The 19981-nt window shown below is 40.5% G+C and overlaps 1 protein-coding gene across 1 annotated transcript in view; it reads right to left on the reverse strand.

Annotated features, from left to right (window-relative positions):
- insra (insulin receptor a) overlaps positions 1–19111 on the reverse strand; it is a 54447-nt gene extending 35336 nt beyond the window's left edge. Inside the window, exons 1-2 of the mRNA XM_010789527.1 lie at positions 17982–19111; positions 7561–8109 (exon numbers count right to left, since the gene is read on the reverse strand). Of these exons, the coding sequence (XP_010787829.1) occupies positions 7561–8109; positions 17982–18078 (646 nt within the window). The 5' untranslated portion in view covers positions 18079–19111. The remainder of the gene's footprint in view (positions 1–7560; positions 8110–17981) is intronic.
- Between the last annotated feature and the right edge of the window lie 870 nt (positions 19112–19981).

Below are 19981 nucleotides of genomic sequence, written 5' to 3' on the forward strand. Positions count from 1 at the left end.
GGGGGGGGGGGGGTCTGAGAGCATTCTGGATTTAGGCTAGTAGAATAGCGCTCTGCATACTGAACCATGAAGAGAGCAGCAGACTGTAAAGGCAGGCTGACGCGTCTCTGTCTGATCTTGTGTCATTGCTTTTTTTCTTTTCATGGCTGATTACAAGCTAAATGCTTGGTGAAAGAAACAAGCCAGAATGGACTTTCGTAAATAAGTCCTTACACGAGATCCATTATTTTTTTAATCGTATTTTGTACCCTTGTTCTTTTTTCGCTTCATTCTTTTGTATTCCTTTGGCTTCATAATTCTTTATGTGATGATTGTTTTTAAATGTAACTTGTGTGTTTCTTTTTTAGTATGGCGTATTGCTTTTTGTGTTTTTGTAAAGCTTGTTGAATGGCCTTTTAGAAATGTGCTATATGTCCTTGGTTTGGGACATATAGCTTTGTATTTCACAAGTATCAACACATCAGTGTCAACACATCAGTGTCAACACAGAAGGAGAACAAGCTGCTGTTCTGAAGTGTTTTATATTCATCTCAAAACTTTCCAAAGTCAACGCTTTTGATTTGATCCTATTCCTACAACAATGTTAGCTTGTATAGGAGTCAAACACTTACTGACTTGTAATGCTCAGCACCAAATATAAAAAAGGTACAAACATCTATACAAGTTTTTTTACCAGAGAAATTATGATGGGCTAAATATTAGTTTAGAAGTCTTTGCACAGTGGCTACAAAGAGAGATAGGAAAGGAATTCATACATGATGGCTGGGTTGTAAATACTTCTTGGAAGGGTAATCTTATTGCCAAAACTAAATCTATATATTTATTATTTGCATGTCCAGCTCTTTGGCTTGACCAAAAATCGTTTTTAAAATGTGCTATATAAATAAAAAACGTGATTTGATTTGATATATCCCTTGCATTGCTAACTCGCTAGCCATATATTCGGCGACACAGCAGTTTAAAATCAGCGGTGATGTAATGTCTTTACAAGCACACATTTTCTATCAACTTTGAAAACATCTAAACGTACCTCTCGCTGGAGTGAAGTGCTTCAGATTTAAGCTTAAAGGTTTAATATTATAGAGTATACAGAATGAATGAGGAGCCATTACAGAAATAGAAACAGAAGGAATGATTCATGTGATGGGAGGGGCACCAGGCTGGCTTGGCTTTCAAACAGAGTTCATGTTTTAAGGCAATGCCACAGGCGATGAATACAGAAGCTTTTAACATGTCACAGAGACATCCAAGAATCTAAAGTGACACAGAGGCAAGTCAAGAGTCAAGACAATGTAATAAAGTCATAGCTTCTTTGTGTTATGTCACGACAGGGGTCAATTCTTCCATCTCAAAATAATAAAGCTTGGTAACAATATCCTTCTATTTCCCTAGACAGCTTTACTAGTGGCTAAATGTGTCCTCTTTCCTTCCTTGCTGACCTCCCAAGGGTCGGCCATCAGTATTTTGGTCTCATAAAAGTGTCTGCCGCTCCCGAGACATCAGCCGAGGCCTGTGCGCCCATTCATAACCTCGGAGAGGAAGCAGACCAACAAAGACCGGAAACAATCGGGAAGGACTCTCCATGAACTTCTACGACAGCCATTGTTCGGGGGTGGAAAAGGATCGTGGCGCCAGCGCTGCCCGTTGCGTGTGGGAGCTGCGACAAGGTCAGTGAAGAGGAGGGCTAAAGGTCAACGGCGGTGAGGCGGGAATCATCCTCCCCTACTCATTCCCCCTCTGCACCGTTCTCACCCCCGTAGTGACCGGTGACCTCGCTTTTCCTTCTGATATCGCCTGGGTGAAAGACTGATGTGTTCATATGCACGATTACACCGCAGTGTTACTCATGTTTCCTAGCAGCAAGACTAAACAATGGCCATCCACTCTGTCTGCACATATACACGCAGAGGTTATGCCCCTGTGTGATTTATAACCCCATGTCTGTGTTGCTGTCACACACACACACACACTGACAAATCTTCATGTACATCTTGTGTTTGGCGGACAGACATATGGGATGGGAGCCAAGAGTATATTTGGAACATCCATATACCAAGAAATGTCCGGCAGCGAGTCCTCACCTGACCTGACCTGACTGAAATGTGATTCATAGAAATACTCCAATTGTGACAGGCTGCACGAAACCAACTAACCTCTGCCAAAAGCCACAGGGTCACACATGCTACAAGTGTAGAAAGTGCCAAACCAATCAGAGATCGAAGCGTCTGATAAAAGCCGTTCTCGACCTTATTAAATATGTAACAGATCTTGAAAACACTGGCGAAAGCTGCTGCGAATAAGAAGAAGGAGGAGGAGGAGGAAGATGAAGGCCTCCCGTGGGTGTCTCATCTCTGGCAGAGGGTAGATAATTAAGATCACTTTTAATCATGTGTGTAAAATACGGGCCACCTGGGAAATACCAGCCCATGTATATCTCTCACGGCTCGATGCAACAAAGGCTACTCGGAAAAGAGAACAAACATAAGCTGCATTCGATTACACTGAGATCTTAAAGATGACACTAATGCAAAGATGGAAATGACGGTAAAAGCTTCACAGATGTGATATACTAAGAATTTATCATACACATAAAAATGGGAAATGCCATTAGATTTCCACACATTTGAATAAAAAGCAGCCTGTTAAATATGCAAGATTGGGGGCACCCCTTGAGGGCCAAAAGGTTTTATGGCGCTGACCATAAAGCACAACGCCATCGATCTTCCTCCCTTCATTTTCTGTTATCCCTCTTACGTCCACTCTCTAATAAAAGTGCCAAATAAATAAGAAAACATATTACACAAAATTAAAGACAATATTTGAGTGGCAGATGGACCTTCTGTACGTGCAGCTCAGCAGTGAAAAAAGATAATATCCCAACGGGAAGCCTCCGATTTCTTATTGAGTCACAGCCAGTATGTCCAGCTGCCAGGTCCTTTCAGGACTAAGCCGAGGTCCTATCAGCCAAACAAGCTGTGCCACATAAAAGCCATTATCAAAACATCATCAAATGCCCATTATTTTCAATTGGATGTTGGCAAGAAATAGTACTTCATCGCAAGTAAATACACTCAACGGTACCATTTCCCTTCACCCAGTCCAGTAATTCAACCCAATTATTTTTAGAAGGGAATAAAAAGCCTGCGTTATTTTTGAAACACATTTCATAATACATAAACCTTTTTTTTTCAACAAAATTGATATACTTAAAACTCAAAACAAAAATAGGGGTTTTAAAACTACTGATTATTGACAGTTACAGGTTTTTAAAAAAAAATAGTATTTGATACATTTTGGATTAACATTGAACTTAATTTACTTCCAAACTAATAGAGACATGAATAACAGGATGGACACTTGATTCGGTGTATACTACATTAGGTGACCTGAGTCGTGAAGAGGACTTATCACGACTGGGAAAGATAGTTTACTTTATGAACTTATTTTATTTTGGGTTGCATTAAGCCTGTTCAGATATGGCTGTTTATTAAAAAGGAAGTCATGGTTATTTTTATAATTTTTTCAAATGAATGTCCGACGTGTGAAAGTATTTGTCTGGCACTACCTTCTAATACAACTCTATAACTTATCAAAACAGTTAGAAAAATAATAATAATAATGGAGTTGATTTCAAGGATGAGAGAGAGGCTGCACAGGATGATGTCATGTATTTGCCACTAATTAACACGTTGACATGGTGTGTGCGTTTGTGTGTCTCTATAGCCAAATCTAATCAGCTTCGGTGATGAGCAACTCCTGCAACCTTGCTTTGCCACTTTGCTTAACGGACGCAGCCAATTTGGTGTAAAAAGGAGGGGGAAATTAGGAGATAGGTTCAAATTACCCCCGTTATAGAAGCAGGGAAGTGAAATGGGTTTTGACTCCAAACATGGGCACTAAGCCAAGTCTCGTGGTTCTGCTGCTTTGTTTTCTGTTGGTGTACAGACTGCAGAAATGATGTGTGACCCACAGTTACCTCTGGCACTTAACCACTGCATTTCTTTTTTATTAAGAGAGCTGACAGACACTTTTTGGAGTAAAAAAAAGTCCCAGGCAGTCCCTTATTTGAGTGAGATTTTTAGGCATAACAAAGTGAAATTATATTTTTGTTTTACCTCTCAAATGCTACTTTAGATCAATCCTCCACATTTGTTTATAAAAAATAAATCAGTCACAACAACAGCAGACCTGAGACATGAAGAGAATAGATATGACTAAAGCAGGGGTCTCCAACCTTTTTTAGGATGAGAGCTACTTTCAAAAAATAAAACAAGTCGTGAGCTACTTTTACTCCTCTTTTTTTTGTTTTTTGCAGTGTACAAATTTAGCACATTTTAACATTATTATATGCTTACCTTTAACCTTTGTGTGCTGTTTGGGTCTGTGGGACCCGTTTTCAGTGTTTACTAAAAAATGTATGCAATTTAATTATTTTAACCTGCTTTATTTGGGGGTGGACCTAACCTCCTTTAGGGGGGTCGGGGGCATGCATCCCTGGGAAGATTTATTTTTAAATGTTGAAGTGAAATGCATCAATCTGGTGCACTTTGAGCACAAAATGAATTTATGGACTAACTTACCTAGTTAGCATTCTTTCTTTTTATTTAAGCATATTTGACTAATCAATTACTGTCCTATAGTACACATTGGAATGATTTCTTACTTTATTTTTTACAACTATATTAAATAGATAAAGGTGTGCTCTCTCACTCTCTCTCTCTGTCTGTCTGTCTGTCTGTCTCGCTCGCTCACAGAGGCTGTGTGCTGCTCCGTGGCGATGACGGCTTGCGTTGAAAAATAAACATTTATAAAGTGGGGGGACACAAACGGGAATTCGAAAAGTGGGGGGGGACATGTCCCCCCTGTCCCCAGTGGAAATTACGCCATGCAAGTTGCAACACACACAGAGTAAAGCTCTGCCCCTCATGTGCAGTATAGGCTGGCACGACTAGGCTGTTCAATGGGGCTGATGTGTTGATTCTGCCAGAAGGAAAATCACAGTCAAACTCCTTATGAAGCGGTGAGGTGCCGCTCCACATTGCTTTTCTTCCCGACTGCAACGCTGGTCCCGCAAATCAAGCAAGAACGTGACTGTTGAACCTGGACTAAAGCAACACATTTGGGAATAGTAGCTTACTTTATAAACTACAGCAGGTCTATAAAAAGCAGTAACAACTGGCACATCTGAAGCCAACAAGGAATGCCTTGCTCTCTGTCCTGTGGTTCTGGGGCTTAACAGATCTTTTCATGCTTTAGTGAAAGTAGGCAAAAAACCGCAAGTCACAGACCACAAGACCACAGGCCCTGCCCGTGCCGAATGCAGGCCAATGACTGGAGATCAGAGCTTGCCGGTCAACCTTTGAGCTTGATTAATCTTCAGAGAATGGCACAAAATAAGGAAATCATCTCTGCTGTGAGGAATACAACACTTCCTCAACTATAATGTGGCATGTTTCAAAGATTTGTGTTGAGCAATCACCTCAAGTCATTGGACAATCTATAAATAAAACACTAGTGAAAAGGGTACTGAAGAGCATAATGATGGTCAGCTCAACATGTAGCTGCCTCACAAAACAAACATTACTAAGAGTTTTAAAAAGGCAGACGTGCAGGGAAACTTGTTCAAAAGAGCCGTTAAACTAATGCGTGCAGTGTTGCGTAATGGTGCGAGCCAAGGTGTTCAGACATCACCCATGCGCAAAATTCTTCTCAGCACTCGAACTTGAACTCTTTGGCAGTGTGAAATGGGTGGGCTTGTCATTTTACAGTAAAAACCAGAACACAGAGGGAAAGGCCCGTCTCGCAGGAGCTTTGCTTAAATGAGACAATGTGAAATGTGCCATGACGTTAAATGTCTTCTTTACCTCGTCCACTACATGAGCAATAACAAAACTACAGTCTATGTCTAAGTGTTGCGTCACATTAGAGTACAGTTCAAGCTGCATTGACACAGAACTTGGCCTACTTAACTAAACTTGAGCACATGACACTGCTCTGACATTTCAACACTAAAAACGGACACAACCAACTTTTGGCAAAACAACTTTAGGCTACAAGCAGTCGTTGATTCTAACGCGAACAAGAAAATATTTTTTTTTCAAACACCAACCATCATGTGCTTTAATTTGGTCCAAATGGAGAGTTGAATTCAGTAAATGCTAGACCGGTTGGACGTGTGAGGGAAATAATGATGTGTTGACGGAAAGTAGCTGAGGAAATAATACACAAGCTACTACTGGTCACTGGAAAAATGTAACAGTCGGGAAATTATGAAAAATGTATCTAATAATAAGCACTTGATATGGTTTCTCATCTACAAAAGGGGAAGTACAAAGGTTTATGATGTAGGGCTGGACAATATGCATCATGATAGACCCGAACGCTTCAACTCGTGTCCCATTTACTACAGATTCTGCATTCATATATATAAATCTGTTTAATGAGAATAATTATTTGAAACAAAAAGCAGCAAATGCTCACAGTTAACACTGAGGTTGAAGGTTAGACCTACAAATGTTTTTAATTTAAAAACAAATAAATTATGAGAAGTGTAAAGGCCCGGACCCACCAATCTGACAACAAAGAACTGACAGACGGACCCCGACAGTTGCGTCGCCTCGCGTCTTGGCCATGTTTCGTACTGGAACACACCGCAAAGACTTCAGCCGACGGCCAAGTTGCACGTACGAACTGCGCATTCGTGAGAGGCAATAACTCTCCTTACCAGCAGGCGGCGGTAAGTAAATCGTCTAACCAGCACGGGCCGCCGGTTAAGTAGCCAATATACTATTGTGCCAAAAAGAGGCAACAACCCGAAGACAGACTGCGTGATAACCGAGAGAAGAAGAACAGACTGCGTGATATAAACAAACAACAAATAGCGTGTGCGTTCCATTGTCACTCTACAGCGAGAAGCTCATGGGGCTTTCCCGAACCTGTGTCGAGAGCTGGAGTTAAATGAAAGCTCAGATTTGCCTTCTTAATAGTTTCTTTGGGTCCCTCACTTCCGTTTCGTTTCTCATGCACTGATTCGCTAGCTGAACAGCCAATCAGATTGATCTATTTTGCATTTGGCAGTCGGCCAAAGGCAGTGGTTTTCGGCCGAAAAGGCGTCGGTCCGGCTGAAAAGACCCGATGGTGCGGGACACACCAATCTGAGTAGGGCGTGTCGACGCTCATCGTCAGCCTGACACCCACCGACGCCGATAATCGGCCTGGTGTGTCCGTACCTTTAGTGTAAGCAATTAATCATTCAAGCACTAGGTTGTATTTAGCCCGCAGTCACCGGTGGCCAGAAATAACACTGCAGCCACACCAGATTAAAATGAGAGTCCTATTTATATAGCATTTAAATCCCTGCCAGAGAGTGTCTTGATAATTTGTTCCCATTCGGTTCATTTCAAACTCTATGATTGTCAAGTGTATGAAATGTTTAGTGTCCAAGGACGTGATATGTTGTATTATGGTTATGGATCAGAGCTAGGCAGTACTCCAGCGCTGTTATAAAGAATCAGAGGTACAAACTATATAACTTGTGAGTTATAAAAAAAGACTGCTTACTTCTTTGACAGTTGTTCTGGGTCCAGCAGCGTTCACTGAAGTGTCCGTTGATGGTGGTGGTCTGGCAGGTGGTCTTTCCGATGGCCGCCCCCGGGCAAACGTCTCCGCACTCTCTGTCGTTCTTGTTAGCCATGATGTAGTTGTCCTCCACCGTGTCCAGGATCTTGGACCAGTCCAGAGTGGAGAGGTAGCAGAGATCCGGGTTCTTCTCAATCCTCACTGCTCCACGGGTGATGTTCATCAAGCTATGGAGGCCGATCTCTCGCAGCTGGAGCATCTCGAACATCACCAGGGCATAGTTGAAGAACAAGTTGTTGCCTCTAATGACCGTAAGGTTGGGGAAGAGATCGCTGAGGGTCTCCATGCCGTAAACTCTGAAGAGCAACAGGTAGTCGGTGACCACCGTCAGTTTGGGGAAACTGATGCCCCGGAAATCCTCAGGCTTGGTCCTGAACATGAGTAAGATCTTCAGGTGGCCTTCGATCACAGTGCAGTTCTCTAGAGTTCGTAGGTTGGTCACATTGTTGCGGATGTCCTTGCTCGGACAAACTGAAAAGATATAAAAGGAAATACAAAGGTTCTTTAGAAACTAGAGGACCAACCTTCATTGATGACTCACAAAACAAACAAACACCATTCTGTGGAAAGGATAAGATGCACACGTTACATTTTATGAGTAACTAAACATTATTTTATTATGAAAAGGAAATGTTATGGCTTTTGGACATCAACATTAAAAAGGATTTCCCTAATAATATTTATGCTGTGCTGAACGTGACTGATGCATTAGGCAAGATGTCTGCTCTGTAAACTGGAAAAAGGAGGTCAAAGAAGTCAGACACGGTCTCAAGGACTAAAGAAAAAAATAGATTTCTTGTTAATTAGAGGGGATATTTTACTGAAAAATATGTGGTGATGTCTCTGGCTTTGATAAAGACCAGACCATCTTTGCTGACATTTTGTTTAGCAACCACATATCTGGCTGTGAGCCACTGTCAAATATGGAGTGCTGTCATAAGAGCAAGTCTGTGCTCATCCTTGGTAATGCCGAGTTGATTTGTGGAGTTGCTTCTGTAACTCAAGACCATAAAAAACCCTAGCTAATGCATTAAAAATATTTGTCTGGGTGGGAGGGGGAACTGAAGCACTAATGGTCACGTATTGCACCAGTAGAAGATTTGTGGCTTTGTCAGTCTTCACCCAGACACATGATCCTGTTTCACGAGACATTCCTTAACTATGCTAGAGATGGGTTACATATTTACCGTCTCAAATCATTTTCAATTCTACTGTATCACAATGATACAAGAGTTTAATGTAGGGTCGCATATAGCCATTATAAATCGTCTCTTAATTTTTCCAATGAATCACTTAGTTTATTGCATATTTACACTATATCACGTGTCAGGTATCTGACTGTTTTCTTAGTTAATTGTGAATAATAGTGTATGGCTCTCTACTATGAGTTACTACTGTAAGTAATGACTGTAAATATTGGTCATTAATTAACACCATTGACAACTATTTGTATTGTTTATTTATGTTTTGATGAGTAAGGGGTGCGCATTCTTTTCAGTCCATGTGGATTTGTGTTTTAAACCAATTTAGCTCATTGTTTTTAGCTCTGGAAGAATGTTAACTGTACTAAAACTTCAGTGTACAGTGCTTTTGAAACCTACTGGAAAATACATTAAACCATATTACACTCAGGGGGCTCTGTATGAGCAGAACTAACAGTAATGAGGATATCCTTAGCTCTCTGTTCTGCAAATGAGCCAAACTCGTAAGCATATGCTTTGTGTGACATAACACAAATTATGACGCTCATAAAGATGTTTTCATTTTCGGCTGAGATGTGGGACATTCCAGGCCCAATTATACAGTTCACAAGTCATGGCTGCAGCTGGAGGTGTGCTGCCTGGAGAGCGGACTGTATTTGTTTACCAACCATGCATCGGGCCAACTGGTCAACCATGAGGGGGGAAGAGGTAAAACAGCTAGGCGTACAACTCTTTATGGTAGGGGCTCCTTTTACACCTTCTGCTGCATAACACTACCAGACAACCGTCACACACACTGAGTGTCCAATCACTTGGTGTCCAAACAACAAGCTTTTCACTGCATGACCTTAACCAGCAGACTCACCCCGCAGAAGTTATCTGAAGTTCAGCCTACAACTTTGACACTTGTTTAAAATACACACAAAATGTCCTAACATGGGTTTAAACTGCAAGCTATTAAAAGCAGCCTGGCTTGATAAAAAGTACATGTCATACATTTAGATCTGCAGCTCCCTTTGTGGTTGTGTCCGAGGAGTAACAGCCGAATTGTAAGCATGACGTGGCGTGGCACAAAACCTTATCTGCCTCCAAATTAAACACTGCTAATCAAAATGACGGCAACTGCTGGAGGAATTTGCAGCAAATGCCTCCTGTAGATCCATTGACGCTACAAAGGGCCTCTATCTTTTCATAAAAGACCCCACACGCTCTCAAACAAAACAATTTAATAGACAAAGACCCTAGCAGTGTACTAGGGGACAGTGTGGTCTCCAGCAGAGCATTGGGTGACCCTGTGAAGAAGGCAAATCATCACAGGGCGGCGAGTCCAGGCTCCTATCAGTGTACACTTTCAGCCAGGCCAGTATTTTTAGCAGCGCATTCCCAATAGAGAATCTAATACACTCCGGCCGTACTGATAGTGGCTCACATTGGAAACTAGAACATGGCAGCCTTGGTGTGTAAGTGAGGAATTTTAGAGCGGCGGCAGAGAAAACATTGGCCGAGCCGACTTATCCATGTGTGAACACTTAGTTTAGAAACAAAACTTTGGCAGAAATTGTAACTTCTATAAAAAAAAACAGCACTGTTTTTGTCACTCTGGTCTTGAGAACAAACAATTCTGTCCTTGAAGACTTCACACAGCTCCAGCTAAACGAACCAGGTGCATCCCAGAATTGAAATGCTGCCTCTATTGTTGAGAAAGAGAACAAACTGGGAGACATCACGAAGGTTACTATGGCGATTCGGCCAGCTCCTGCTTTCCATACATCACCTAATCTGAGCCAGACAAGACGGAAAACACAGCCCGGGTGCTGCGAATCGACAATTAGAGTCATTAGTGGAGCAGATCTTTAATGGCCCAAGTCTCTCCGTGCCTGCAGCTCTGAGGCAGATGAACTTTTAAGGTTAATTAAAAAGGACCAGAAGGATGGTTTCCCATCATTTGGTCAAGAAAACGATCAAAACAAAACATTTATCCCACTAACAAGACAGGCGAAGCTGATTTGTGGCACTTTTCGAACACAGATATAATCAAAGTGCCCTCAGTCAGGCATGGAAATGCATTAAAATGGCATTTAAAGAGAAAATGAAGAAAATAGATTCAATTGACGCAAAAGCACCAAACTTTATTCTTATCCTTGGAAATTGAAAATTCTCAACTAGAGGTCCACAGAAAAGTTTTTCTCCTGGTTTCTGCTTATGAAATGAGAGGATTTGACTGACAGGAAACATAAACTGAATATGTTTAGGTTTTAGACAAGAGAAAGTTGTGGAGGATATTTTTCAATATTTGCGATGGATTAATAAATCAGGCAAGTAAGTGATTGTTAGTTAAACCACTACACAATATTGCAATATATAAGTGCATGCAATCGGATTTGTACAGATCCACTGAAGCTGGCCCAGTACACACAGGCAGCACACCACAGTGAGAGTCAGCCAGGCATAACATTAAATCCAGAGAGCTTAATCAAATTAAGTGAAAAGATGCGCCCACAACAAGAAAATGTCAATTTCTTCACATCTGACTTCTGTGAGCCTACTTTTGCAATTTCCCACATGTCACAATTCTGTTCATAATGCAGACAAGTTGTAAGCAAGAAGAGTATAAATGCAATGCCATTGTAATAAATCAAGATAGATACCACTGTGAATGCCTGATGTAAAGCAAGCCCTAATTTTATATCATCATGCACAGAGATACATCACTGACGCAGGAGCACAAATACTGTACATATCTATGCTAAAGGATGTCAGCTCTTCACAGTCTGAGCACAATCCTTTCAATGCAGCTGCATGCATCAACAGGCACTAAAGTTTCTGATCTTTAAAAGGAGGTGGATGAAGGGGTGGGGGGGTTTACAGGCAGCGGTTCCGCCAGGGGGCGGGTCCTGCTGTCATTTGAAGCCCTTATCGAGAGTTTTTATCGCTTGAAATGACGAAAAGGAAAAAGGACAAGGACAAGGACATCCCTCTGGCAAAGGAGTCTGGTGGGATTATTTTAGCCGCCAGCAAAGCGTGTTCCTGTGACGGAAAGTGTACTGCCGGCGAGCCTTGACGGGGGGTACTAGTGAAGCACTCGCATGAACTGCGAGCGCCGGAGCCTCGCAGCAGTGAAACTGAGGCTCTGGTAAACTGTTTAGGAGCCGAAAGAGCCGGCTCTTCTTAGTGAGCCGAACCAAATGATCCGGCTAACTAAAAAGAGCCGGGATTCCCATCACTAATACGTAAAGAGATAGTATCAATAAGGGACGGCTCAATTCAAAATTCAAGTCACGTGACACGACATGTCTCCGCACACACACACACACACACACACACACACACACACACACACACACACACACACACACACACACACACACACACACACACACACACACACACACACACACACACACACACACACACACACACCACCCTCTCAGCCCTGGTCTGGTGGAAACACTGCTTACAGGTAGTTAGACTGATGGCGTGTATTATTGCCAGGCCTCAGAGAAAACCGAGGCCTTAATGAGCATGCAGGGACAAACACTCGCTGATTGCAAAACTTCCCTTTTCAAGGTTTAGCTGCTCTGTTGTTTTCTAACCCAGACTAAAAGTAACCCCGAATCCACAAAATGCCGAGGTCACCGAGATACACGTTCACCTTTACTAATCTGACGTATTGGTAAAGGTCCATACGTATGTATGGATGTAATCCACTTTAAGAACGGCTGTAAAACATCACCACCTCTTAGTTGTAAAAGGTACACTGTAAACACAGAAAACATATAATTCAATCTATTACTAACTATGGTTCTTAAAGTGGACCTATTATGCTATATTGGAAACATATATTGTAGGGCCATACCTATACAAAACATGTCTGTGAAGTTTTTTGCTTAAAATACCAAACAGATCACCCATTGTAGCCATGCCTCATACTGCTCATACCCCTCTTTTGCAGCCTTGTTGCAAACAGGCTGATTCTGTTTTAAAAATTGAACGTCTGCTGCTAGCCACGCCCCTTTGTAGCGTCACGCAGCTTTCCCCTGCTACTGCTAGAGAGAGATTTCTACCGGGAGAAGCTCAGCTAAACGCTGCGGTGATTAAATGCCATGTTATGCTCCTAACCACTTCAAGCTTTATTTCTGAAACAGTATGGAGCTCAAACCTTTCTCTCTCGCAGGGTCTACCACAAGGACATTACGTTACACATATTCTCTCCAGTAGCCTACAGCGTTAGCTTAGCTCCATGGTTAGCTCTGAGTGTTAGCATGCTTGCTAATGTAAACACAAAGCATATTACTACCAAAACACACCGTGCATTGTTTCTGATACAGCACATAGCTTGACATGTTCTTTCTTAAGTGTTTACCGCTAGAACAGTGCCATTATATGTATTATATATAACAACTTTACTCTAAGTGCCTCCTGCAGACATCCTGCTGAATACACAGACACACAGCTGCAACTGTATACGGAGACGGTAGGTTGGTGTCACGTGTGCCGGAGAATATAGGTTAGGACGTGTCACGTCGTCCGCATTTCGCCAATGACGTTATAGGAGCGAAAATTCTGGATCTGCTCGTTAGCACTACCCTTTTTTTATTCTTTTTTTAGAGATGTGGGTACAGAGGAAAAGAGAGAGGGTTTTGTTTTCTGACGCTTTGTGAGTTTCCTGACATACACACATTTATGTATAAAAGACATCAAAAGTACATTTTGCATAACAGGTCCCCTGTAAAGTAAAATCATAGGCAAAGAACATTAAACTCTGACAACCGTTTCAGCTCGAGAATATGTTTGACGAGTCGACAGTCCATTTAACTTTTACTTCAAAAAGGCTCTCAGCTGCAATTATGGTTAATTAGGAGAGGTTTCTCCTGGCTTCAGCTGCACAGGATAAGATATATTACAGCAGTTAAGACAATGGTATTAATATAACTCACAGAGACACAACCTTCTAGGTTAGGGCTGCAACTAGGCCGTTCACTATAATTAATTTAGTTGGACGATACATTTTCCTGGAAATTATTGCGATAAATATTTTCTCTATATTATTCATTTGGCTGCTACGCTGTTTCACGCGGAGTTTCCTGACCATAGACTGTATATATAAATATGACCTGGCTGTGTGTGAGCCCCGCCCCTCACAGCACACCTGGCTAAAATGCTGGTCACATCCTTATGTAAACAAACACACATTTAAAGGGCAATTTATCGAGGTCAGAAAAGTTATCGAGTTCATTTTTATTTATCGTACGATAAGTCAATTAATTGCTTATCGCGACAGGCCTAGCTGCAACTAACAATTACATTTCATTATTATATATTTACTAAATCATTTGAAGATCGTTTGGTTTAGAACATTTTGAAAAGGTTTCCAGTTTCTCAAAGTCGAATTTAATGTGTTTTATTGCTATGTTTTGTCAGTCAAAAACATAAAATATTGCATTTAACATGATGATGAAAACAGAGAATAAGCAGGAAATCTCAATTTTTTTAGAAGCTTTTGAATGAAAAACTAAGATAAATCTAATATCAAAATGGTTGCAGGTTACTTTTCTGTCGATTAAAATAAAGGTCCATTGAATAATCATTGCAGCTCTATTCTTGGTAAATGTCTCAAGAGTACAGGCTCGCCTATAAATGTCTTTAGAGCGGGTTATCAAATGAGCCAGCTGTTAGGTAGGGGTGACATAGCAAGTGCTGCCCAATGACAATGCATTACATTAGAGGGAATACAATTAAATAAAAGTGATTCAGGCTTTTAGAGAAAGCCTATTAAAACCACAAAGTTCCCTCGTGAGGCATTTGAAGAGGATCCTGTATGGATGGCTCCGGACCAAAGATCGGTTGGTGATCGCCCGCCAGCTGCACTCAGATACACATTATTCTTCTCACCAATTTTGGCAGTTAGGTAATTATTACCTCTGAAGTGTGAGAGCACAACAAGCACATTTACTGTTAACGGTGTCAAGGGTAAAGATGTGACACAACAAGGCTTCCTTGACAGACGCCTGTGTGGTCGGAGTGAAGGAGTGCCAGTTTACTCCATTTTCAAAGCATATCATTTTCAAACATGAACTTGTCAACTGGGATGAAACAGTGTAAAGATGATTCCATTGTATACATGTCAAGCGTGCTCGTGACTTCTTCAAAACAGCAGTGGCAGTTTATTTGTAGTGTTTTTGGAGAAGTGCTGGTGGTGGAGGGGAGGTGACAGTTTCATCACTTTACAAATGCCCTCCTTGTTGGGAGGCCTAAGTCAGGAGTACCAGGACTCTGGATTGCTGCCTGCCTTCGAGACCTGCTGTGACCGGAGTGGATCTCAACAACAGGCTGCAGGGGCTTCATCGGGTCCCCCTGCCGTTTGACATTCTTGATAAAGTGATGCTTTATAACGGCACAACAATACGCTGCAATCTGACAATCTGACCACCTGAGACCTCCACACAAAACCTGAGTTGAAACGAGCTGATGGAAAACACTGTTTGAGCCTCTTTTGTATCGTGTTGTACCACCTGTCTCTATTCTCTTTATAATTTGCCTACTATTGATACGACAATCTCAAAATGCAATTATATATCAAATGGTCCTCGACCCAACAATATACTGGATCTATGATCTTATTTGGCTTAATAGAAATGTTTTTATGATAGAAAAACCTTCAGACAAATAGCCTGAGATAAAGTTGTCTTTTACATTTAGTTTCACGATGTACAAATGGAGCCCGAACATGTAATTCCAAGGTGAGACATGTGTAAGAAGATGGTGACACAACTTGAGAAACAGGTTAAAAATGTGATTGTACAGCTGACGGCAGAATATCTTTTGGTCGTGATTGCTAAGATGTAATCTTTAGAGATCCCTTTAGAAGATCAGTAACTGTAAACGTAAGCAAGATCACTTGTTTATATGTATCTTTGTGAAAAACAGATGGTTGGCTCTGTGACTTGAATTTAATGTTATAATAAGAGGCCCAAGCTGGAGCTATCTGAAATATAATATGTAAAAAATATATATTTGCAGTTACAATTGAGCGTTTTAGCAGCCATCTGATTATAAATAAACGAAATGAATATCAGGCTGCCACTAAATATAAGCTCCTATTATTAAGTGAATGTTTCCATCAAGGTTTCCTGACTTGGACACTGGTCAGTCCAGCTTATAAAATAGACCGGTGTGAGGCCCAGGTTCTCTCCCCTTCTGCGGTTCTCTCTCCAGTCTGAGAGGAGCTCGAGGGGGGTGGAAGGGGCTGAAGTGCACAATTACACAACTTGCTTTTGATTTATGTCTTAAAATTCTTGCTCAAACTGGTTTGATGACATCGCTCTATTCGCCCCTCACTAAAATCCGATGAAAGGTGAGAGAGCTTGTGCTTTGCTTTTCCTTCAGAGCGCCTCTTAAATCCGACCACAGCCACACGCAGCACTGCAGCAGTCGGGGAGATTTAGAGCTACCTGGGGCTACATGCTGTGTTTACATAAAGTGGACAAACTTATTATACCGTACAAAAGAGGATTATGTGTTGCTTGAGTCAACGTTATTGTAAGACAGCACAAACCTGGGAGCAATGTTTTCGCAAGGAGCAGAAAAAAAGGGTGAAAACACAAGAGCATTTAGGGAGTATTGACTGAGTCATAATCCTAATAAAAGCATCTTTAAATGCCTTTAGTTTTGCATTTGTGCACCAAAACGAAAGATGATGTTGTATTTTGACATGCATTCTCTGTTGTATGTACAGATTTGAACGAAATAAATGAGCAACAATTATAGAAATCATTATTTTGTAAACAAGTCATCACACCAGAGTTTTTAATTGATAGCTATATACATTTGAATTGCTTATTGTGGAGTTTTTAAGCTTTATTACAATTTTAAATGTTAAATGCCTGCCTTGTATCTTAACAACACTTTGTGAGTCCATTTCCCAACTCAAGACAAGGTTATAACACATGGACTGAACACACAGGCCACGTTTCTTTAAATATGCAAATCCATGAGTTAAAAAGAACAGCTATTTCACATGAAGAGCTGTTAACTTGGAAAAGGATTATCTAACTTATAAAGCACCACTAACATCCACTGAATCATCTGATTAGATCAAAATGGTAACATCTTCTAGTATATGAGATAGTGAAAGAACTGTTTAATGTCACTGTTTACCAGCCTGATTTCTGGTGTTGTCATACTTGAAGTGCACACTTGCTGTACAGTACTTTAAACCAGCATGTAGTCCCATCGGTTTGCTTTACATTTCCTCACAAATACAACCAATATTTAGGTTTACAGATTCAAGGAGTGTGAAATACCGATTGTGGTTTTTGAAAATGTTGAAAATGTCTCGGGGTGATTGCAAATATTATCCATTCATTCTTATCACCCGGTGCTTGCTGGCTGCTGCATATAAAAAGGGATTGTCAGGAGTTGTAAAGAGGGCTTATTGTTGCATTCCTGCACTGACCACAGCAACAAGCCAAGGCTTTCCCTTTCACAATAACAGACATTTAATTCTCCACAATGCTCAGACTGCTTACTTATTTGGGAGGAAAATATATTGTTTACAGTGCCTGCAGACTCCAAATAGCCGATAAGTGTTAACCTTTGTCCCTTCAATGCAGTGACTGTTTACGACACCACTGTTGCTGTCTACGTGCCTTCAAAAAGAAATCACCATCAATAACAAAAAATTATAATTTAAATGACAATTTTGCAGCACTGAGAATCATAAGTATGTTTAAATTATGTCCAATAATGTTCTTCAAATTAATGTAATTGCACTGACTATTGTATTAATAATGTGTATAAAATGTACTGATAATGAATGCAACAATGATTTAATAGTGTATATCCCTAAGGTTCTCTAACAAAATATAAAAAGGAGAGTCAATCATTTCCTCACTATCTTGGTGAAATTAACAAATAAGTAATGATTTTTAGATGTCATTGTGAATCCCCTCACATGCAATAGACAAAAAAAAAGCAAAATATTTGACAGTCCGACATTTCTTTTTAAATACAATTGTAGATCCTTAGCATTGTGCATATTGTCTATGTTTTTATACACAAACAGCCACGTTTTCAGATAATTTTACATGATTAAAATGATTAATATAAACTATGAATAAAAGTGATAATAATGTTACTTACCCTCTCCACTTGCTCGATGACAGCTCATCACAATGCAGACCGTGAAAACAAAACACAAAGTCCGGAGCCACATAACTGACTCGGAATAAAACACCATGCAGCACTATTCCGGGTCAAATGCAGAATAATCCTTGGCGAGGACACAGTTCAGACTGAAGGAGAAATACCTTCAGGAAATTGGTTTTGTTTGGCGGCGTGGGCCAACAGGTAAACAAAAATAAATAAAAGCCATCCCGGAAGATGGGCGGAGGAACGAGTCCAACGTGTTCACTCAAACACAAGCTAGCACTGCTAAAGTTAGCCACCTCATGGAAAAGCACCCGTAACACACATCACCAGGGGATATGAGAGCTCCTTTTATGTCTTCAAATACATTTGATTGATAAACTGACCCAGTTTAGATTGTCCGTGTCCGAAAAAAGAGCAAAAATAGACTTGTTGTTCCGAAAAAATGCTACGGTTAAGCTAGCTAGCCTAGCTCCACCTCTAGTCCAGGCCACAAGTGAAGTTTGCGCTGCTTTTCAGCAACTATCTCAATATTGTTTTACTTTAAGAAACCCCCCGCATACCTTTACAGCTGCACTGGATATTATTAATACAAAAGTCGATTTGCATGCAAGAAAAATCCCATTAAAGCGACTGATAACTTAATTTAGAGGATTTTTTGGAGCTGCTGACTCGATGGTTGTGGCATGCGTGGCGTAACGTTAGCGTGTCTTTCGTAAAACAAAAAAAACAAAAAGAATCCCTCAATTCCTCCTGCGAAAACAAAACATCGCAGTTGATTTTCTCGCTTGGGAAACAAAGTGTAGTTTTTCCCTGGTCAACTCCAACGAGTCCTCTCCAGTCAGAGCAGAGATTTCAGTGAGACCTCAGCTCTCTGACAGACTTCAGTCGTGGCTCCGCACTTCTTCTTCTTTTTGTTTGGGAATAGAAAAAAAAACACAACCTATAAATGCTCCGAGTTGTGTTCAGGCTCCTGCCACCACAGCAAGTAAGCGTGTATCTGAATGAGAGGAAAGCATGGGAAATAAAGTTGTTTTCCCCTGTTCTTCTTCCACAAACAGAGGTAGATTGTACAGTCTCCCAGCAGGTCCTGTAGGATCCCCTTCTTCAGCCTCCGCCAGTAAACAAACCGAGCCAGTCAGCCAGATGGGCTCCATGGGAAATACGGACTGGAGCTTATTGGATTACACAACAAACTGATCCTACTGTCAGGTGGCAACGCGTCAGAAAGTAATGCATTTATTTATTATATATCCAGAGTAACTAAGTACATTTGCTGTAGTACTGTGTTGAAGTATACACCTTCTGGTACTTGTACTTCATTTAAATATCAAAATGTTCTGCTACTATTAAAGAAGGATTATTTACTCTACTACATTAATTTAAACACTTAAATTACTTTCTTCAATTCAAAAAATATATAATCAACTAAAGATATGATATTATTATAGGTCAAGCTTTCCAGCAGTAGACTATATAGTTTGTAATTAAAATGATATTCACTCTTACAAGATGCAGAGGTAAAGTGATAAAACCAATTAATGCATTAATAATTATATTCCAAAAATAACATACATTTTATTCTGTTAATAAGTACTTTTACTTTTGGTACTTTGGGTTAGGGTATATTTCACTTTATAATTCCATATTTGTAATGCTTATTTTAACTTCTAAACAACAAGTTAAACACAATAAATGACCAATTAATTGAATAATTGGCTAAATAATTGGCAAAAGAAAATGGCTAGTTACAGCAAGAAAATACAATTGTTCTGCTTTCAAAATATAATGACCAGTAAAGTTAGTGTAGTTAATGTAATAATATCTAATCAGCTGCTCGTCCTAAAGTTAAAAGGGATAATTCCAATTATTTTATAAATGTAGTCTTTTAAAATGAATAAAGTTATTCAAATTAAAAAACAGTATTGGAGATCATTATGCTAATAATTGAATTGTACATAATAGACCATTACTGGGATTGGCTTTCAGCGCTT

The sequence above is a fragment of the Notothenia coriiceps genome, unplaced genomic scaffold (assembly GCF_000735185.1).
Source record: "Notothenia coriiceps isolate Sejong01 unplaced genomic scaffold, NC01 NC01_scaffold00001460, whole genome shotgun sequence".
NCBI classification, from domain to species: Eukaryota; Metazoa; Chordata; class Actinopteri; order Perciformes; family Nototheniidae; genus Notothenia; species Notothenia coriiceps.